Source organism: Leopardus geoffroyi, chromosome D1 (genome assembly GCF_018350155.1).
Source record: "Leopardus geoffroyi isolate Oge1 chromosome D1, O.geoffroyi_Oge1_pat1.0, whole genome shotgun sequence".
In the NCBI taxonomy this organism is placed as follows: Eukaryota; Metazoa; Chordata; class Mammalia; order Carnivora; family Felidae; genus Leopardus; species Leopardus geoffroyi.
Window position 1 is genome coordinate 110,950,182 of NC_059329.1, and position 21,854 is coordinate 110,972,035.

The 21,854-nt window shown below is 58.3% G+C and overlaps 1 protein-coding gene across 1 annotated transcript in view; it reads left to right on the forward strand.

Annotated features, from left to right (window-relative positions):
* Nucleotides 1-21,854, forward strand: part of LRP5 (LDL receptor related protein 5) — a 105,731-nt gene that overhangs the window by 55,870 nt on the left and 28,007 nt on the right. Inside the window, 6 exon segments of the mRNA XM_045486152.1 lie at nucleotides 5,105-5,501; nucleotides 6,944-7,115; nucleotides 16,414-16,630; nucleotides 18,918-19,207; nucleotides 19,801-20,027; nucleotides 21,373-21,557. Coding sequence (XP_045342108.1) covers nucleotides 5,105-5,501; nucleotides 6,944-7,115; nucleotides 16,414-16,630; nucleotides 18,918-19,207; nucleotides 19,801-20,027; nucleotides 21,373-21,557 — 1,488 coding nt within the window.

Here is a 21,854-nt window from a genome sequence, read left to right on the forward strand (position 1 = left end):
TTCCACGCCTTTGTGGGCCCTTCTTCAGAGCCCGCCGTTTAGCGCCTGACTGCGCCGTGGCCCTTCGTGTATTTGATGTTCTCGCGCGGAGGGACGTTTAGATTGTCCGCAGGTTTGGGTTTGCTGTGACCGCGAGGCCTCGGTGACCCTCCGCGAGCAGGAATCCGCCTGTGTTTGCAGCGGCTGCTTTGGACTGGGTCCTCAGAGGGGAAGTTGTGGGGTCAGAGGGTCCCTGAGCCACACTGCCGTCCAGGAAGCGTGTGCCGGGCGCAGTCCTCTGGGAGGCGGTGGGGGGCCGCCGTGGCCACGCTGAGTAGGCAGCCGTTTCCGCCTCTAGCCCCTCCAAGTTAACCCGTTTGTCGTGTTTGTTGACTGTTTGCTTTCGTCTGTTAATTTGCCTTCACCTGTTTGTTGCTGGGGTCTGGGTGGTTTTCTTAGGGACTTCTGTGCCTGCCTTTCAGTTTACTTACAAGACAAATAGACTTAATCTCGTATGGCAGCTTTAGGTTTACAGGAAAATCGAGTGGAGGGTCGAGAGGTCCTGTGTATCTGCTCTCCCTCCTTATGCGGTTTCCGCCGTTGTTGTTAGGACGTGCCGTCTAACGCTGTAAAAGGCATGCATCCTTCTCATGCGTGGGTCAGTGAACCTCGCTCGGCCGGTGGGCCGGATGGCTCGCTGCCTGTGTTGTGCAGCCTTCGAACAAAGGATGGTTTGGACGTTTTTTACATGGTGGAAAAGAAAATCACAAGAAGAACGTTTCGTGATGTGGCAAAATGACAGGAAGTTCAAGGTTCGGTGTCCACACGTGAAGTTTCGCTCACACACCTTTATTTACAACGGCAGAGCCGGGTGACTGTGACAGAGACGGTCGTGGCCCATAGAGCCTCGAGCAGTTACGTCTGGTCCTTTGTAGAAACGTGTGCAGGCCCCTGCTGGAGACTAGAAGGAAGACCGGGAACGGTCCAGAGATAACCGCTGCGGACATTTGCGTGTGTTTCCTGCCAGGCTTTTGTTCCAGGGAGGCTTTTGTTTGTCCTGTGGCTGGACTCCCGCTGCACGCACAGCGTGAGGCTTCCTTGCAGACTGTCATGGGCCCAGAGCCGGCCCAGCGGCCTGCACAGGATGCTGGGCCAGGTCAACCTCTTAGCAAACACCTGGCCTCCGAGCTCAGATCAGACTCGCCGGGGGTGTCGGTGGGTCAGCCCCGTTCCTGCCCGTTCCAGCTGCAGAATCGGCCCGGCACACTCTGGTCTCTATGCTGTTGCCCCAAACGCCCCCTTCTTCCTGGAGTCCTCCCCCCGACCCGAACCTGCCTGTCCTTCCATTGAATTTCCTCTCACCCTCTGCTCCCCACCTCCTATGGGTTGAATCATGTCCCCCACCAAAGACCTGTTGGATCCCCAGACCCTGCGAGTGTGACCTAACTTGGAAATAGGGTCTTTGCAGGTGTAACCACATTAAAGTGAAGTCACACTGGAGTAGGGCAGGCCTCCAATCCAATGGCTGGTGACCTTACAAAAGGGAGATTTAGACACAGGAACACAGGGGAGGAGGCTGTATGAAGACAGAGGCTGAGGTTGGAGCGGTCAAGCCACAAGCCAAGGAGCATCCACCGCCAGAAGCTGAAAGAGACAAGGAAGTTTCCCCTGGAGCCTTCGGAGAGAGCGTGGCCCAGCCAGCAGCTGGATTTTTCACTTCTGTCCTCCAGAATCGTGAAGGCATCCGTTTCTGCTGTCAGAAGCCACCCAGCGCGTGGTGCTGTGTTCCCGCAGCCCCTTCCTGCGTCTTGCCTTGTCTCTATGACCCTGGGCCTGGCACAGGGACAGCGCCCTGTGATGGAGGGCGGCTTGGTCCAGATGGATGTTGGCAGGCAGGGATGGTGTTGAGCTTGACGTGCCTGTGACATTGGGCCAGGCCTCGGGTCTGCTTTTTTGTTTTCAGAACACTCGCTCTCAGGAAGGCCGTGCCCCCGCCTGGCCTGCGCCCCATGCCCCGCGCTTGGCCCCAAGACAGGGGTGTTGCCCTTCTTTCCTGTGTGTGTATGTGCAGGGAGGAAGGGGAGAGGTCAGGAGCCCGCCCTAAGGAGGCTCCGGGGACCGCTGCCCAGCCAGCAAGGGAGAGGTTTCACTTTCCTCGGCAGCACTGTGGGGCAGGCTCTTTATTTAAACAACCCCAGAGAAAACCATTTGGCCAAACCGTTAGTTTCTCAACAGTTTAAACAGACTCCTACCCGGGAGCCGCGTCTGGTTCTAGGGAGGGGGCGGGCCTCCCCCTCTCCGGGCCCGGCCCTGTGCCCACCCCCGGTGGCCCGAGGCCACTCAGACCTCGCTGCAGACAACCTCGGAGGCCATCTGTGAGCAGCAGCAGCTCGGCCAGCGACCAGCAGAGCCCAGGCCAGCGGTTCTCCGTCCGCAGTTGCCCACCGCTGGCCTGGCCCTGGACAGAGCACTCGACCGCCTCCCCGACTCTGCTCTCTGCATTCTTCTAGATAAAGCTCAAATAAAAATTTCAAAGGCTCTGCAGCCCAAGGGGTGTCAGACAACCCCCCCCTTGGAGTCAATTATCACCTACAGTTTTATCTCAGCGTTTAATTACTGCCTCAGCTACAGAGGCTTAATTGTAAGGGATGCTGGTAATGGGGTTCCCCAGTGATGGGGTGTGCTGGAGGAGGGCTGGGGCCGGGCACACTTTTGCCCCAGAGGGGTCTGGAATCAAGGTCACAGCCACATGAATGTGGGGTTCTGGGAATTGAAGGCCGGACCTCTCAGTCTCAGCCGGCCCCCTTTGGAGGCCTCCTGAAACCTCTGCTCTCCTTCCTAGCACCCATTCGCGGATGGTCTTCCCTCACCGAAGGCCTCTGCCCTGTGATCTCAGGAGCACCGTGGGGGTTGGATCCGTCATTTGTTCCGTCCACCCCCGCCCCCAGCGCCTGGTCCAGGGCCTGCCTGAAACAGCCGCCTACAGAGATGCTGGTGGGGTGACTGAGCCAAGCTGGAAGGCACACCTGCCTCCGGCTTCTTGTCTGTGCCTCAGGGATTGAAGCGTTTGTGCCGCCTTATTTTCCCACTCGCTGCTGTGTGCCCTGGAGTGGGGAGCTTACCCTCTCTGTGCATCTGTTCCTCATCAGTAAAAAGGGACACGGTCATACCTCCGGGACAGGGTGTGAGGATCGTGCTGTTTTATTTTTATTTTTTTGCACAGTGAGCTGCCCCGGTCTTGGCTTGGGAGCTCGGCAGCCTCTGGACAGTTGTGCAGGTGCCCGCTTGGCCGTGCCCTGGCAGGCTTCCCCCTTCCCTCCGTGGCGGCAGATGAAGCCAGCACCCTCCGTGGAGGTCCGCCTCTGGTTCCCTTGATGTCAGAGCTAGACAGGAAGTCGGACACCATCAGGTTGGGCTGATTTTTCATTTTCGGCGAGGAGACCAAAGCCCAGAGAGGGTCAGGGACCTGCCCAGAGTCACACAGTGGGAGCAGGGCCAGGAAGTTTCTGCCCTGCATTCTCCCTGCTTGTCCTAGGATGTCAGCATCTGCTCTGGGTGTGGCTTTGGGGGCTGCAGAGAGCTAAGGGGACATGTGCCAGAATGGCAGGTTGTGTGTGTGTGTGTGTGTGTGTGTGTGTGTGTGTGTGTGGTCAGCTCGTCCATTAGGCTGGGGGGAGGCAGGAACAGCTTCCTAGAGGAGGAGGAGGTGTGTGACCTGGGCCTTGAAGGACTGGTCAGATGTCAACAGCACATACTTAGGATTGGAGCCCAGGGGGAGACAATTCGTTGAAATTCAGAATTCTACCCTCCCTCCCTCCAACACACACCAAACTGGGACCAAATCTGAGTTTAGCTCTCAGAGGTTTCCAGCATACTCAGGCACTTGGGGTACCTTCTGAGCACTGCCTGCCTCAGTTTCCCAGCCCTGGGCTGATAGAGACATTGCTGCCGCGTGTACGCCCTCTAGCGGAGGACTCGGATTAGGAGCTCTGGGCCTTGGAGCAGGGCAGTCCTTAACTCGAAATGCAAGGCCGGGGGGCCCCAGATGGACTCTGCAAGGCACCGGCTTCCAAGGGCCCTGCCGCTGGGGCAAGAAGCTGGCGCTGGGTACAGGGGACCGTGTGCTGTTTGAGGGCTGTGGCCCGAGCGGACGGCTGGCTGCAGAGGCTGGGCCCAGGGGTGGGGGGCCTGAGTTTGACAGATGTGCTCAACTCGTTCCGTCCGTGTCCCCATCCTGCTGCCCCACTTGAGGTGGGTCCTTCCCCGTTCTGGGCCTTTCGTCAAACCAGGCAGGTGGTCCCAAAGCTCCAGAAGTGGTCTCTGGGCCTAATCCTGGTTTTCTGGGTCCTGAAGACCAGAAAGGACCAGAATGAACGCGTGGACAGTGACCCAGCTCTGAGGGAGTGTCCAGGCCAGGGGTGCAGCATGAGGCCGCGTGTGCTGTTTCTCCGGGGAGTTCTGACAGGTGCCAGCAGGGAGGGTCCAGGGCAGAGGTGGCTTGTTTATAGCCACGGGGGTGTCAGGGGAGCCCCCAGGGTGCTCCCCCTTGTCGGTGGGGTAGCCCCCCTCGTGCAGTGTCGTGTGTGGTTAGATGAGGCACGTGGCCAGAGGCAGCTGGCATGAAGCTGCTCCCGAGGGGTGAGCGGGGGGACGGGAGGGCCTCAGGGAAGAAGTGCCATCTGACTGAGCCGTGAAAGTTGGGCCTGTGCAAGGTGGGGCCCCGCCGGGGCTCTGAGAAGCATGGCTGGCAGTTGCCGTCTAGAGCCCAGTGCCTCCGTGGGACTTGTATTTGGAACTGATTTGTGGCCCGGAGAGGGGCTTGCAGGGGAGAAGGGGGACCGAGTGGGAAGCAGCTCTTACACAGTGGTTGAAGCCAGGTGGCTGTGTGGCTCTCAGCAGGTTGCTTGACCTCTCTGTGTCTGTCTGGTCTCATCTAGAAGACGGTGCTGGCCTCAGAGCCCTCACAGAGACGAACTGGTGACCATGTAGGGGGACCTCGGCGAATGTTACCGAGGATCACCTGCGAGGAAGCCCTGACCTCGGGGGCCTGGCCGAGCCCCTGCCCTGCCGTGCCCACTGCTGCCCTGCTGCGGGCCTCTGACCCCCACTGCTTGGCCATCCACAGGGGCCGAGGAGGTGCTGTTGCTGGCCCGGCGGACGGACCTGCGGAGGATCTCGCTGGACACGCCGGACTTCACCGACATCGTGCTCCAGGTGGACGACATCCGGCACGCCATCGCCATCGACTACGACCCGCTGGAAGGCTACGTGTACTGGACGGACGACGAGGTGCGGGCCATCCGCAGGGCGTACCTGGACGGCTCTGGCGCCCAGACGCTGGTCAACACCGAGATCAACGACCCAGATGGCATCGCGGTCGACTGGGTGGCCCGTAACCTCTACTGGACGGACACGGGCACCGACCGCATCGAGGTGACGCGCCTCAACGGCACCTCCCGCAAGATCCTGGTGTCCGAGGACCTGGACGAGCCCCGGGCCATCGTGCTGCACCCCGTGATGGGGTAAGGCTGGGGGCGGGTGGACCTCCCACCTGGCTGGGGCTGGGAGGCAGGCTGACCAGAAGTGAGAGAGACTAGTGGTTTTGGAACTTTTTCCTGCATCAGAATCCCCTGGAGGAGGGCTTATTTAAATGCAGGTGGCTGGGCCCTCTGCCCAGATTTCTGTTTCAGGAGGGCTAGGGTGGGGCCCGAGAACTTGAGTTTCTAACAAGCTCCTGGGTTCCGCTCCTGCCCGTCCGGGGACCAGACTCTAAGGTCTGACACGGGCTGTTGTGTTCACGTACGGAGGGCCCCGAGAGCTTGGGCAAGTCATTTCTTCCCACGGGCTTCGCTTTGCCCTTGTCACCTGTAAAACGGAGCAGTTCACCAGGGTGATTTCTAGGCTGATAACGGTAACAGAAGCAATGGCCCTTACATGTTACGTATGGGGGGCCGGGCCTCTTCTGAACTCAGCACACACACTGAATCTTCACCTCCCCCTCCCACCCCTACCCTGAGAGGCAGGCACAGTTGCACAGTGAAGGAGGCTAAAGCCCAGAGAGGTTAACGGGCTTGGCCCAGGTCACGCAGCCAGGAGGTTGGGATTCGATCTGGCCGTGTGGCTCCAACTTTCCGTTCTAGGATTCTGCGAAAACAGTTTGTCAGTCGATGTAGGAGCCCTTCTCACATCCTCAGCAGCTCAGAGGGTAGCAGCGCCCTTCCTGGGGGCTCATGACCAGGAACGTGAACCTGGCAGACCCTGAGGGAGGAGGAACAGTTGGAGCTCCTGCCTGGGGGGCGGCAGGGGTGGGGTGGAGCCAGGGTCGCTGGGGAAGCCTCCTGCCCTCCGGGCCGGATGTGGGCCAGCGTCCTGGAGACGGCCTGGAGGAGCTGGAAGGACAGAGGGAGGCGGCCGGGGAGGGCACACCTGGGAGCTGTCCCTCGTGGGGACTAGCAGAGCCGCGGCGATGGTGACCGTGGTTACGTGGCCGTGGCTGCCGTCCGCGGAGCACCCACCGGGCGTCGGGCGCTTCTGTCACTTCCCTGGGGGCTGAGGCTCGGGACGTGAAGTGACCCGCTCCAGGTGCCCGCTGGCAGAGCTGGGGCTGTCCGCCTGTCTGCCTCTGGAGCCTGCGCTTTGCACACGGGAGCCCGTCAGCTGCTTGAAGAAGGTTCTACTCCACCCCTTCCTCCTCCTTGACGTTCAGCCCGTCCAGCCTTGGGTCTCTCAGCAGGGCGTCTGAGCGGGAGATGAACCCAAGGACCCTGTGCAGTTTAAGCCCACGCTGGGGGCAGCGCTGTTCTCTGCGGAGCCCCTGGTCCTGCTAGCGGGGCTTGGTGCCCATCTCTGCAGTTAGCCAGCGTCTCCCGAGCGCCTCCTATGGGCGGGGGGAGGGTGGTGTCCTCGGCCCTGGGGACGCAGCAGGGACAAGACAGTGTTTTAAGGACCTGTTCTTCTTCTCCAGCCTTATGTACTGGACAGACTGGGGGGAAAACCCCAAAATTGAGTGCGCCAACCTGGATGGGCAGGAGCGGCACGTCCTGGTGAACACCTCCCTCGGCTGGCCCAACGGCTTGGCCCTGGACCTACAGGAGGGAAGGCTGTACTGGGGAGATGCCAAGACGGACAAAATCGAGGTGAGTCATCCCCCGCCTCCCCCCTCCCAGCCCCGGGCGGCGCTGGTCCATGAGGCTGTGTTAATACGGGCTGTGCAGCCTGGCACAGCCTGGCCGTCCTCGAGCCCTGACTAGTGGGCAGAAGCCAGGCCTGGCCGCCCCTGTGGCCCATCACGTGTACCAGGCGGGCCTCAGGTGGATGTCTGTGCTTTGCTATTTGGTCAAACGGGATCCTGGAAAAGAGAACGTATTCGGGTGCGTTTCTGGCGTGCGAGGGTCTTAAATTGTTTCAAAATACAAAACCGTAATAAAAAGTGACACGCGCACGTCCAGCACCCCCACTTAAGACACAAAATCTTACCAACATAGTGGAGGCTAGAGGTGACCCTACCCTGAATTTGGTGAGGCATTCCCAGGCGTTAAAAGGCCTTGCCTTTTGCCGCGAACAGTATGTTGCAGTCTCGTTCTGCGTGATTCTATGTGATTAACGTAAGTGGTGTCCTGGGTCTGTTCTTTGGCAGCTTGCTTTTTGCTCACGGGTGTATTTTTTTGAGGTGCTCTTGGCGGTACGGTAGTTAAATTTGTCCCTGTCACGGGGAAGCCCCTGACGTTCGTGCCTCTCCTCAGCGTGGACACCTCCCTCCCTCGTAGTCACTTCTGGATCATCCTCGTCTGCTTCTGGTCCCATCCAATGCCTTAGGCATCACCACCTGGGGGGGTCACCTTTGCTCCCCTCACGCTTCCCGGAGAGAGGAGGCGGGGGGGAGTGAGGACACCGATGTGTGTCTGTGTCGCAGAGTTTCCAGCCACGCTTCTGAGCAGGAACGTGAAGGGGGCTCGGGGCTGCGTGGGTGCCTCTCCCAGGCAGACGCAAGCAGTTGCAATAGTGGCCGTTTCCCGTCGGATTCCCTACAAATGGCCATCTTTAAAGGGATCTTGTTGCTACAGGGAGTTTTTCTTGAGCCTCTGAGCCTGAAGACGAGACCCTTGTTTCCGGCGGGATCGGCCAAGGAGGCTTCGTCTCCGCGGACCCCACCACCCCCGGGAGCGGGCTGGGGCTGCGTGTGTCCAGCTGACGTTGCTGGACACGTTACAGGCTTTGCTCCATTTACTCCCGCGGCGGTGTGCTGGGGTTGTTAACTGCGGTAAAACAAACATGACACGAGATGATGGTTTTCACCTTCTCAAAGCGTTCCACTCAGTGGCGTCTAATACGTTCACGGTGCTGTGCGACCATCATCACTCTCTGGTTCCGGAACGTTTTCATCACCCAGGACCCCGGACCCAATAAGCAGCCAGTCTCCAGTCTCCCCTCCCCGGTCCCTGGCACCCGCGGATCTCCTGTCTGTCCCTACGGAGTTGCCTGTCCTGGGCATCTCATGTGACTGCGGTCCTAGGACAGCCAGCCTTCTGTGCCTGGCTTCCTCATGCAGCACAGTGTTGCCAGGGATCATCGATGTGACGTGCCCTCCTGTCACTCCTTTTTATGGCAGAATAGCGTTCCATTGTATGGATGGGCCACGTCAGCCATCCACCTGTGGATGGACACGTGTATTTTGAGCTATGTGGCATGGTCCCCATTTGTGGATGAGAAACGGAGGTCCAGGGGGACAGTACCTAGCTCAGAGTCGTGTGGTAAGTAGGTTTCTGCTTTTATTTATTTTTTATTTTCCTTTCCTTTTATTTTATTTTATTTTATTTTATTTTATTTTATTCTATTCTATTTTTATTTTTACATTTTTTTTTAACATTTATTTATTTTTGAGACAGAGAGAGACAGAACATGAACAGGGGAGGGGCAGAGAGAGAGGGAGACACAGAATCGGAAACAGGCTCCAGGCTCTGAGCTGTCAGCACAGAGCCCGACGCAGGGCTCGAACTCACGGACCGCGAGATCGTGACCTGAGCCGGAGTCAGACGCTTAACCGACTAAGCCACCCAGGCGCCCCTATTTTATTTTTATTTTTATTTTTATTTTTATTTTTACTTTTATTTTTACTTTTATTTATTTTGGGAGAAAGCAGGGGAGGAGCATAGAGAGGGAGAGACAGAATCCCAAGCAGGCTCCACACTGTCAGCGAGGAGCCCGATGCTGGGCTCGAGCTCACGAACCATGAGATCGTGACCTAAGCCGAGATCAAGAGTCAGATGCTGAACTGGCTGAGCTGCCCAGGCGCCCCTGGTTTTCCACTTTTAGAATCAATCCACAGACCTAAGATCCAAGCCCTAAGACATGTCCGGTTACTATACAGAAGATAAACGTCGCCTTCTGGAATGGGCAGAGGTGCAAGGCTGGGGAGAGGTAGGAACACTGTTTCAAAGGTAACCAGAGGAACTGAAAACAGCCAGCCTGGCAGCAGATGGGGACGGGCCAGGGGTAGGGGACGGAGCGGAGGGCACAGCAGCTGTGCGGGCAAACCAGGAACACGCACCGCAATCCCGTTACCTATCCCCGTGGAGCTAATCACCAGAAAACCTAAGGGCAGGGGCTGCGGAATCAGAAGCGTTTGGGAATCTTGGGTCAGGCAAACCTGGAAACGCGTGGTGACCTCCCTGCAGGGTTTCTGTTGGGGGGGCCTTTGATACTCCGAGCTTCTCTGAGGGCACGAGCTGGGTAAGTGTTCTCCAACTATATGATCCGGGGTCCCTTTCTTTCCCCGCCGTGGCTCTGGTGACACACGCTTGGGGAATGCTGACCCCAGCTGTGGGGTTTGTGCCCGACCGCCCCTCCACCTCTGCCCCAGGGGGGCCGCTGACGTGGACGGACACGGAGACCGTCCTCCGGGTCAATTCGGTGAGTCTTTTCCTGCCCCAGACCCAGAGGTGAACATCCTTGGAGGCGGCCCGAGCGTGCTAGGAAATTGGCCACGTGTTCTCGGGGCCGGGCCATCTTGGTGAATATGACCAACAGATGTTCCTTAGGGCAGACCTTTGGCTCAGGCCCCCAGGCCAGGTGCAGAAGGCCCCTGCTGGGGGTCACGGGGGAGTTTGAGGGCTTCAGGGGGCAACAGCCGAGGGGCGGGGGGGATGTGTTTGCTTTTCCATGGTCAGGGGACATAGAAACCAAGCTGGGACAGCCACAGCTGTCGTTCTTCCGAGAAACTATGTCCAGTGACAATGAAGCAGCCAAGTCAGACGCTGAGGAGCCCGGGTGCTGGCCTTGGGCAGACGTCGTGGGGTCGTTCCGGCGGGGAGGAAGCGTTCCGTGTGGTGGGGTTGTGTGTGCTGGAAGAAAGGAACTTTAGACGGTGATAAGCCGGCTCTCCCTTTGAAGAGGCCATCGGGCCCCGAGGAGGACTTTATAGGATCAGCTGCATTGGGAGGAGAACAAAGGTCTGGAAATGCCGGCCTGAGCAGACGGGAAGGCATCTGGATGGCATTAGCAGCACGTACGTGGGATTTATGGGACAGGCTGAATCGCTGGAGAGTCCACACTGCCCTCCAGGTGGGGCCTCCTGCTGGCCGTGTCTGTGACACCTGTCCTGGACGTCAGGTGCAGGCCAGCCCCTCAGGGGGCCTGCTGGCTGCCGTCACGATGGGTGGGAGTCACGGGGTGGCCCCCACCATGGGGGCAGGCAGGCTCGCTCTGGGGGGCGGCCCCGACCTCCCCAACACGAGCGGGTTGGAGCCCTCCGGGATGGGTGGGGGCTGAGGTCTGTGGACGCCGTCCCCATAGCGGCCCCATAGTTTCCCACCCTTCTGGGCTAGGAATGCCCCGGGACGCCTCCTTAACCCTCTTCCTGTGTCTGGAGCCCTTGGGTTTGGAGGCATCTGCCCCGTGGGTGCCCTTAGCTCGTGCTCAGACTTTCTCAGGACCAGGCCTGCCGCGCCCCCCCCCCCCCCCCCCCCACCATCTGCTTGGGCATTCTCTCTTCTCCTCCTTGCCCTGCGGGGCTCCCAACCGTGAGAGCACTTCCCTCCTCCTCGGACCTGCTGCAGCTCCTAGGGCCTGGGTCACAGGGGTGTCCACTTGGCTCGTTAAAGCAACCGGACGCACTGCCTCCCTGAGCTCTCTCTAACCTGAGCTGCGCCGCCCCACACTTCTCTCTGTCCGTGCCTCCTGGCAGATGCCAGTCCCATGGCAGCCTGGCGTGGGGCCTCCCGCCAGCAGCTCCTTCCGTCCCGAGTGCTGCCGGAGCCCCCGTGCCCAGCTGCCCTCCGGTCCCCTCCCGCGGAAGCCCGGAGTTCCCTCCTGCCATGTGCGGCGGCCTCGTGCATGGGGACGAGTCTCTGTCCCCTGCGCTTGGCCACGCGGTGTTGCGTCTGCCTTTCCTAAATGCCGGAGGCCGCCTCTCCGGGCTGGAAGCACTAGCACCTTCGAAGCCCATCCAGTGCTGGTGCTCCGGCTCAGTCACTGAGTCATCAGCATCGTTATCGCCGTTTCGCCTGTTTGCGAGTGGCTGTTCCCAGAGCAGATGGGAGCTTTCTCGGGTGCAGCCGGCATGGGGGTCGCCTGCTAACCCCCGGTGGGGACTCAAGACACACGCGCTCTGTGTCAGGAGTGCCCGCTCCCACGCCCTTCCATCATTCCCTCCCACACGCTCTCTGTGGCTCCCACTTGCCCCTTGCTGGGCCCCCTCCTCTCATCCCTGTCCAGGCAGGTGCCCCTTTCCCGTGGCTGCTCAGCCGGTCCCTGAACAGAATTCCCGTCGCATCACAGTGCCGTCTGCCACGTCCCCACCCCTCGGCAAGCACCTGTCCATTCTGCAGGGTCTACTGAACGCCGCCTTGTGCTGGGAGAGCAGCAGGGCACAGAGGGCCCCCTGGTGGGGGCGGGTGTCCTAGACGGGGGGATAGACGCAGGGATAACAGGACAACAGTGCAGCACGTCGGGGGCAGTCAGTGCTCCAGGGGGACGCTGGGGAGAGGGGACGGGGTGCTGGGGGGTGACATTCAAGCTTCCCAGGCGGCGCCTCGGCTGCTTTTCCGGCCGTACTTGTTCTGATGCCCTGCCTTCTCCTCCAGCTTATTTGTGCGGATTCTGGTGCCTCCTGTTTCTAGAGTAGAGGGAGGAATTGTACCCATTATCAGCGCTGAAATAGGCAAAGCATTTAAACGGCTGGGGCGCCTGGGTGGCTCAGTTGGTTAAGCGACCGACTTCGGCTCAGGTCATGACCTCGCAGTTTGTGAGTTCGAGCCCCGGCTGTGCTGACAGCTCAGAGCCCGGAGCCTGCTTCGGATTCTGTGTCTCGCCCTCTCTCTACCGCTCCCCTGCTCACGCTCTGTGTCTCTCTGTCTCTCAATAATAAACGTTAAAGAAAAGTTTTTTAAACGGCTGGACACGCGCGAAGCAGCCTCACCTCTGCACGCTCTGTGGTGTGTGTCCGTGGGGGGTGGTTTAAGCCGTTACTGAGTAGAAGCGAGGAGTGGTCTCGCTCCTTGAAGGCTTCATCTGTAAAGCTTCCTCCTCGGCTCTTTCCTTCTGGGTTGCTCTGACTTGACGATGGTCTTGTAGGCCGACCCCCAGCCCCGGCTCTTCAGCCTGTCTCTGCAGCATGAAGTGTCACTTGTCACCAGCGTGTGGCTTGCCGTGGACTTGCTGGGGGGCCCTGGATCGTCTGGGCTCTCTGAGGCTCCCTGCTGTCTCACTCCGGCTGGGACAGTGCAGCTGACATCTGCTGGCGGACATCTGCCATCGACATAGGCTCTCAGACAGAGTACCCAGGCAGGGCAGGCTGGCCGGCGGGCTGGGGGTAAATCGCGGACTGAGAAGTTAAAAATCTATCCATCTCCCTGCTCCTGACATTTCCTGAGTCGATGGAGGCGACTTCCGGTACAACCAGAATAAAAACTCAGTGTGAGAGTGATGGTTTCGAGGCCTGTTGGCCGTGTGTCCCTCGTCCCCAGGGAAGAAGTTAGAGCACAGGGCATCCCAGCAGCTGAGCCACGTGCACGCAAGTGTGTGTCTAAGATCTTTTTTATTACGTGGAACAAAATAACCATGGCAGTTTTAATTTATGTCTGGTTTATGTCTGACTGTGATAATGATTCCATCAGAAAACAGAAATCTTAGGGCGCTCAGGTCATGATCTCACGGTTCAGGAGTTCGAGCCCCACGTCGGGCTCTGTGCTGACAGCTTGGAGTCTGGAGCCTGCTTCGAATTCTGTGTCTCCCTCTCTCTCTGCCCCTCCCCTGCTCATGCTCTCTCTCTCTCAAAAATAAACAAACATTAAAAAAATTTGTTTTATTAAGAAGACAGAAGTCTTTTTCCTTTAAACGTGTGCTTTCAAAGGGTTGGTCTTGGGCTCATATCTCTTTGCGTGACTAAGTCAGTGGAAACAGAGGATTCGGTGTAAAGAACCTACAGCCAGGTGACTTTCTGGGGTCCACGTTTTGTGGGCCTCCCCGCAGACCTGTGTGGCGTCTTCCCCTCAGTGCTGGGCTGAGCGTGGGCTTCTTTGGGACCGTGGAGTTGGCCAAGCACAGGAGGGCAGAAGCCACGGGTCAGAGAGAGCAAGTTTGGCCCCCGGGCGCCTTTGGTATCTGCGTGATCATTTTTCTGTAACTTCCTGAAGACGACTAGTTTCTTTTCCCGAAAATCAAGGGCACGGGCCCCTCTATTCTAGAGCGGGGGAGAAACTACAGCCTGTGGGCCAGATTGCCTGTTTCTGTACTAACCTCAAACTGAGAATGGTTTTTATACTTTTAAATGATTGAAAAAAATAATTGGAGTGCTATTTCGTGACATGTGACAGTGACACGAAATTCACATTTCAGCGTCCAGAAAGTAATTTTTGCTTTCTGCACCAACGATGTTCTCCTGGAACACAGCCACACTTGTTCCCTTACACACTCCCTGTGGTTGTTCTTGGCGTTACAAGGACCATATGGCCGCAAAGCTGAAAATATTTATGATCCTTTGCAGGAAAAGTTTGTCAGCGCTTGACCTGGAAAATCTGTCTCCCATGCCCTCCCCTGGCCCCAACATTCCCGGGTGTTCAGACTCGATTCCGTTATTCCTGACTTCGTGTGGATGCGTTGCCCTCGCAGGAGTCAGATGGGCATGTGCCCTGTGTCTTGTCTCCCCACCCTCAGCGCCACTTAGGGCTCTAGGAAATTTGGAATATTGAGACGTGGGTGCTCCCAGTAGACCAACTCTTCTGGTGCTCTAGGACTGGCTAAAGGCCCCGTCCAGCAGAGTTAACTTTTACGGATGGTCTGGATTTGCTCATGGTGTGCTGAAAGCCGCCATAAAAAATCACATTGGCGGGGGGGTGGGGGGTGGGAGGTGGGGGCGCCTGGGTGGCTCAGTCGGTGAGCATCTGACTTCGCCTCAGGTCATGATCTCACTGTCTGTGGGTTTGAGCCCTGCATTGGGCTCTGTGCTGACAGCTTGCAGCCTGTTTCAGATTCTGTGTCTCCCTCTCTCTCTGCCCCTCTCCACTCATGCTCTGTCTCTCTCTCTCTCTCTCTCTCTCTGAAAAATAAATAAACGTTAAAAAAAATTTTTTTTAATAAGAAGATCACTTTGGGATCGTTAATTTTTTTCAAGTATTAGGAGTCTTGGTGGAGAGCCTTCGAGGTGCTTCGTGGGTTCTGCAGCCAGGATGGAAAATGATCGGGGTCGTAGGGTGGCTTCTCAGTGTGCGGGACCCTTCCCCTCCCTGGCGGTGGGTGCAGCTGGGCAGCCCAGGAGGGGCAGAGGCGGGGAGAGAGGACGGGCTGCAGCCAACGCCATCACCCTTGCTGGCCCCGTGTCCTCCGTGGGCTCATTTTCATTGCTCCTGAGCCAGGAAAAATGTACTCTCTTGCCCCGGTTCAATAGAACGTGTATTTATTTATGTCTGGAATTCCGTTATTAAAGAAAGTTGAGAAAATATGGAAATAGTGAAGGAAGAGAAAAATCTCTTAAAGGCGGTACTGACATTTTGGTATCTTACGGCTTTGAGTCGTGATTTTTTTCTTTTTCTAGCGGTGGATGATTTTCTTTGTAGCGTGAATGTGCCGTCCGTGTGGACCACTGCTTCCCCGGACCTGGTTATTCCCAGCTGAGGAAGGAGGGAAACCAGAGGGGCCAGAAGTAGTACCCAGAGGTGGGCACAGAAATCAATACCACCTGAGCTCCCTCCTGGGCGAGGCCGGCAGCTCCCCAGCTCATGGTCAAGGGCATCACCTAATCCGGTGTTCTCACCTGGGCTGCACGTTGGGACCACCTGTGTGGAGCTGCATTCAGGATCCGTACCGGGGCCAGGCCTTCCGGTTCTGATCGGGGCCCGGCCATTGTTCTTTCTTTGGTTAAGTTCCCTGGGTGACCCCAGCCACTCCTCTCAGTTACAGGTGGAGAAATGAGGTCCGCGGGGTACAGGGACTGGCCGGGCTGGACGTGGAGCTCCCTGCCCCTCCCAGGTGACCAAAGCAGTTTTGTCCTGTGCTGTCCAACAGCAGAGGACCCAAGTCTCTTCTGTTCAGCATGAACTTGATCTGTCTTACGCTCCCCCCACCTGCGAAACAGAGGATTTATCGCTTTTCTTGATGAGCTGGAAATCTAATCTGGCTGCGGGAGGCCTGTTGGGACCTGACTTTCATTCATCATGTCTCTTTCATCCTGGCCTGAGAGCCGGAGAGCCTCGCCCTCGTGTTTCTGTCGAGTCTTCCTTTCAGCGTCAGCTTCTGCAGGGTCACCTGTCATCGGAATCACATCTTACCCCATTTGTGTGCTTCGGTTGGTTAAGGCGTTTTCGCGTCTGACGGTAGTTTTCTCCTCTGTGGCTTTTGTGGTCAACGCTTTGCCTCAGCACTGATTCTCCCAGAAAAAGATTGAGTTCTTCTATCTCAGAGCAAATGGCCGGTGGCGGGTCTGCGGATGGAGAGCGTCTTAGAGCTACAGGCTTAGACTCAGGCCCAGAAGTCATCAGACTCAGAGTTCGTCTGGTCCCGACCAAGCAAGAAATCGGTCCACAGACAAGTGGAAGGTCTTGCCCAGGGCCCACGGCGTGTTTGTAATCCAGCCTCTTGAAACTCGAGTCTGTGTCGAGAGAGTGATCCGATGTCTGCCAGAGCTGCGTGTGGGCAGATGTTGCGGTCACAGCCCGCCCCTGGTCGGAGGCCCGCACTTTGGTGCTGCAGGCAGCCGCTGCCAGCAGGAAGGGAGGGGACACCTGTCGGCACAGCGGCCGCACCCAGGTAGGGGAGGCTGCGGGGAGAGCCCTGAGCCAGCTCTGTCACCGCAGAGGTCATCTGTCCAGCTGTGCCCGTGAGCCATGCCACCCGGCTTTGTATCCTGGCCCAGCGAGGGCGGAGCCGAGCATCCCGGGAGCTGTCGTATTTCAGGCAGCCCAGGCCCGAGGCCGGTTCACACCTGCGTCTGCCATCCCGCAGGTGATCAACGTCGACGGGACCAAGAGGCGGACGCTCCTGGAGGACAAGCTCCCGCACATTTTCGGGTTCACGCTGCTAGGGGACTTCATCTACTGGACCGACTGGCAACGGCGCAGCATCGAGCGTGTGCACAAGGTCAAGGCCACCCGGGACGTCATCATCGACCAGCTGCCCGACCTGATGGGGCTCAAGGCTGTGAACGTGGCCAAGGTTGTCGGTGAGTGTGGTCAGCCTCCAGCCACGGGTCAGCCATGCCGACTGGCACAAGGGAGAAGCGGTGGGCTGTGGCCCCCCTTTGGTCCACAGGCACCCAGTCTGGGGAGGGGCAGGACAGGATATGGTGATACCTGGTTAAGGACAGGAGGGAATGGGTGTGGCATCTCGGTCAGGGATATGTGTATACATTTTAACTTTTTTTACTGCTTATTTATTTTTGAGTGACAGGGAGAGAGAGAGAGAGCATGAGCAGGGGAGGGGCAGAGAGAGAGGGAGACACAGAATCAGAAGCAGGCTCAGGCTCTGAGCCGTCATCACAGAGCCCGACACGGGGCTCAAACTCACGGACCATACGATCGTGACCTGAGCCGAAGTCGGATGCTTAACCGACTGAGCCACCCAGGCGCCCCTTTTTTTCTCCCAATTTTTTTTTAACGGGCCTGGGATATTGACTAGTGGTGGTTGTGGGCAGGCCTCTCTGGCAATGTTGTCATAATGGTTAATGTTCGTTGAGTGCCTGCTGTGTGCCAGCTCTGGCTAAGTGCCTCAGTGCCCACAGCAGCCCTATACGCTCAGTACAGTGTTGCCCCGTTCACACTGGGAGGAAGGAGGCATGGCCACATGGCCGAGAAGTGGCTGAGCTCAGGACTCACCCCGGGTCTGCCTCGCCTCATCCCTGGGGTGGGCTGTGATCCTTGTCTCATGGCCCCTCACTCAAATACACACCTTTTAGCTGAAAGTCAGGATCTGCCGAATCTCACTTAACGTGACAATTTGTCTCTTTATGCAAAGGATTCCAGGTGCAGGGCAGTAGGCTACATTGGAGAGAGTAGCGTCCGGGTGTGGTAGGGGAGGTGGAGGGGCGGGTCTCTGGGCTCCATGGGGGCAGGGGTCTGTACTTAGTACAGCACCTCTACCTCGGAGGTGCTCATCAGACCTCTGGGGGATGAATGAATGAATGAATGAATGAGGATCCATCACTTGCCCTTAAGTAGCTCACAGTCTAGTGGTGAGACCCTCCTTAGTTAGCTCTGCAGACAGGCAGTGGTCAGAGCTGGGATGTTAGGGATGCCTGGCCTGGAAACACGAGGGAGGTCACCTGAGCTTGGAACTTGGGGAGCAGGGGGCGGCAAGGTTTGCCTGGCAGAGGGGCAGCTGGGCAGCGGCCTGGCGGTGAGGTGAGGCGGTGTGGGGTGCCTCTGTGTCCCTGCGATGGGCCTTTCTGTCCAGCGACCCGCACTCCTGGTAAAGAGACGAGGGGACTTAGTTTTACCAGTCGCCTTTTGAAACATGTTGATTATCCACCTTCGAAGGTGAGGCCCGCCTGTGAGTGTTTAAAAAGAAAAGAAAACAAAACGAAAAATAAAACCCAACAGCTAGGAAAAAAGATGTGTCCGTGGGATATGATTTAAAGTTGAGAAATTGGGTTCATCTCTCCTCCGAGGATTTACCGAGAGGGCTGGGGAAAAGGATTCTTTCATTTTAGCTGAAATACTTACCACTAAAAGCCGATTTTTAGCAGCACCTCAGCAGGTGAGAATAACAGGCTGGCCAAAAATAAATGATCATGCCCAGTGCCGTCTGCTTTCGTAAAGAAGAGGCCCCTTTGGGGGCGCCTGGGTGGCGCAGTCGGTTAAGCGTCCGACTTCAGCCAGGTCACGATCTCGCGGTCCGTGAGTTCGAGCCCCGCGTCGGGCTCTGGGCTGATGGCTCAGAGCCTGGAGCCTGTTTCCGATTCTGTGTCTCCCTCTCTCTCTGCACCTCCCCCATTCATGCTCTGTCTCTCTCTGTCCCAAAAATGAATAAACGTTGAAAAAAAAAATTTTTTTTAAAAAAAAAAGAAGAGGCCCCTTTGGCGGGCCTGGGCGACTCCCGAGTTTGGGAGGCTGCAAAGCACTGGTGAACTGGAGGGGCCGTCCGGGGCATCGGTCCGGTCCGCGGGCCAGGAGTCCAGGCCCAGGGAAGGGTAACTTGTCCCGTCACGTGGCACTCTTACATCTGTGCTAGTTCCTGTGCCACCTGTGTCACCTGTCCCCTCTCCAGGCCTCAGTTTCCCTGCTTGAAAAACGGGGGTGGGCACGGCCCCCACCTCCCAGGCTGCTGGCCGGACGGCGTGAGTTCGGACACACCGGGTCATTGTTACTGCCCCTTCCCTGGACGGTGTCCGTCATCCCCACCTGGTGTCCCCCTTCGACGTCCGGCGGAGATGAAGGGACGTGTGATGGCAGATCGAGGCACGCCTCTCTCTCCGGGCTGCCCGTGCTCAGAGCCGCTGTGCTGCCTTCCAGGAACCAACCCGTGTGCGGACAAGAACGGGGGCTGCAGCCACCTGTGTTTCTTCACGCCCCGCGCGACCAAGTGCGGCTGCCCCATCGGCCTGGAGCTGCTGAGCGACACAAAGACCTGCATCGTCCCCGAGGCCTTCCTGGTGTTCACGAGCAGGGCCGCCATCCACAGGATCTCCCTGGAGACCAACAACAATGACGTGGCCATCCCGCTCACGGGCGTCAAGGAGGCCTCCGCGCTGGACTTCGACGTGTCCAACAATCACATCTACTGGACGGACGTCAGCCTGAAGGTACAGTCTGCAAGGGGTCCTACATGCACGGCTTTGCCGTGAACACCTTGCCGGTGACGGCCCTGCCTCAAAGGTCTTACGTTCGAGCCCGACGCGGGGCTCGAACTCACGAACTGTGAGATCATGACCTGAGCCGAAGTCAGATGCTTAACCCACTGAGCCACCCAGGCACCCCACCATTCCCTTATTTTAAATGCTGTGGTGGCTTCCAGTTCCCCACCCCCATTACCACGGTCGTGAACACCTCTGTGCACAAGCCTCACTGACGTTTCAGCAGCTTCTCATCTTTTGCGTTACATTAGTTCCTCCAGATAAAATTTCACGAGGTAGATGTTTGGATAAAAGGACGTGTCTATATACACACGCGTATAAAATGTAAATGTTTAAATATCACCAAATCATTTTTTTTTTCCCCTAACAAAAAGTTGTATTTGGCTGCGTTTCAAGCGTTTACTTGAAAACTGTCGCTGGTGACGATCTGGCCCCAGACGTGGTCGGTATCGTGTTCCAGGTCGGCCAAGCACCTCCTGGTTAGAGGTCTGCAAAAATGCCGCTTCCTAACCCGTGTCCCTTGCCTCCTCCCCTGCCCCCAGACCATCAGCCGAGCCTTCATGAACGGGAGCTCCGTGGAGCACGTGATCGAGTTTGGCCTCGACTACCCGGAAGGCATGGCCGTCGACTGGATGGGCCAGAACCTCTACTGGGCGGACACCGGGACCAACAGGATCGAAGTGGCCCGGCTGGACGGGCAGTTCCGGCAGGTCCTCGTGTGGAGGGACTTGGACAACCCCAGGTCACTGGCCCTGGACCCCACCAAAGGGTGAGAGCCATTTCTGCTTGTCACACACGTCTCTGTCCCCTCCCACTTCTGTCCGTCAGCCGGCGTGGGATGACCCGTGGCCGAGGGGGGTGGCTGTCCAGCGGGCGCTCTGTGATTCGAGCGGTAATGACCCCCGCTAGCTTTGAGGTGGCCGGTGCTGGTAGGACCCTTGGATGTGTCCAGTTCATCTCACAGAGAGGAAACTGAGGCCGAGGGAAGGAGTGGCGGCCACTGTGTCGGGTGCCGCGCTGGGTACTTTCACGTGAGCTGTCTCGGCACAGCATCTGGGGGGGCCTACGAGGGGCAAGTGTCTTTGTCCCTGATTTTACGGATGTGGAAACCGAGGCTCAGAGTTGCTGAGTGACTTACTGAAGGTCACGTAGCCAGGGAGAGCAGAGCTGGGCTCCTTCCCCCGCCACGTGCCGCCAGACTTTTCCATCTCAGAGCCGGCTTTGAGGTCCTTGGATTCCAGCCTGCTCGCAGAGGGCATCTTGCAGGCCTCCTGGGCAGAGTTTCACCTGCCTCGCAAGGCACCCGCTTTTATCTGCCACCAGCCTGGGGGCCCTGCCCCGGGGCACTGGGGCCAGAGGGGCCAGGGTCGCGTCTCCCTCTGCACCAGAGTGCAGACGGACAGAGTGCTCGCCCCTAAAGCATCAGTGATGCGTATGGCACGCCCCAGACCCTGCCTGTCGCACGCTCTGTTAGGGAAGGAGAGATTTTAGGACGACAGCGCAGAGCGAATGGCCCAGGTTTTAGCAGAAGGGCAAGTAATACACGGTTCTGGAACGGGGCTTCCTTCTGTGGAGCTGCTGCAGAAAAGGGAAGGAGGGCCCACTGGGGGCAGGAGAGCTGAGTTTGAATCCTGGCCCTGCAGTGCCTGCCGGCCCCGCGTGCTTGTCTTCCGCCCTCGTTGAGTAAGGGGACCCTGACTTGCCCACGTCTTGCCCAGCCTGGCTTCCCCTGTCACCGCGGCGTCCTGGCCAGCTTGATTCGCGTTTGTCTCTGCTACCAAAGTGTCCCAGCCTGGATATTCTGTTACGTGGTCACCCCATCTGTGCCCCCAGTTGGTGTCCGTAAACGGGTGCGTTCCCACTTAACTCTGCAGGTGCGCTGCTGTGGGAATTCAGGAGGCGGCCCGGTGACGGCATCTGGGGGGATGTTAGGGTCGTGGGGGGCCCCGAGCACGTCGCCCCGTCCCTGCTTCCTGAAGGGATGTCGCTGATGCGGCTTTCTCCAGGCCGGTGGGGGCCACGCAGAGGAGATGGGGTGGCCGTGTCCCTCCCCCGCTGCCCTGCAGCGAGAGAGGACGCACCCGAGCCCGAGCTGCCCTCCCTGTGTCTTTCAGGTACGTCTACTGGACCGAGTGGGGCGGGAAGCCCAGGATCGTGCGGGCCTTCATGGACGGGACCAACTGCATGACGCTGGTGGACAAGGTGGGCCGGGCCAACGACCTCACCATCGACTACGCTGACCAGCGTCTCTACTGGACGGACCTGGACACCAACATGATCGAGTCGTCCGACATGCTGGGTGAGGGCCAGGCGGGGTCCTGCTGGGCCGGGGGCTTTGGCCTGCGGCGATGGGACATCCCTGGGCCGGGGCGCTGGCTGTCTCTCAGCCCCCGCTGCACCGTCCCCTCTGGCCTGCAAGTCCCGAGGCCCCCCAGGAGGTGTGGACACACCCCTGGCTGTTCGTCCAGCCTTCTCTTCTCCTGGGGTTGTCCCTTTCCACCCCCTGGTGCTGTTGCCGTGGGCATGTTGACAGAGGCCCCGGGTGACAGCTCTTTCCTGCACACCTACTGAGAGCCGTGTCCCGGCTCAGCCGTGT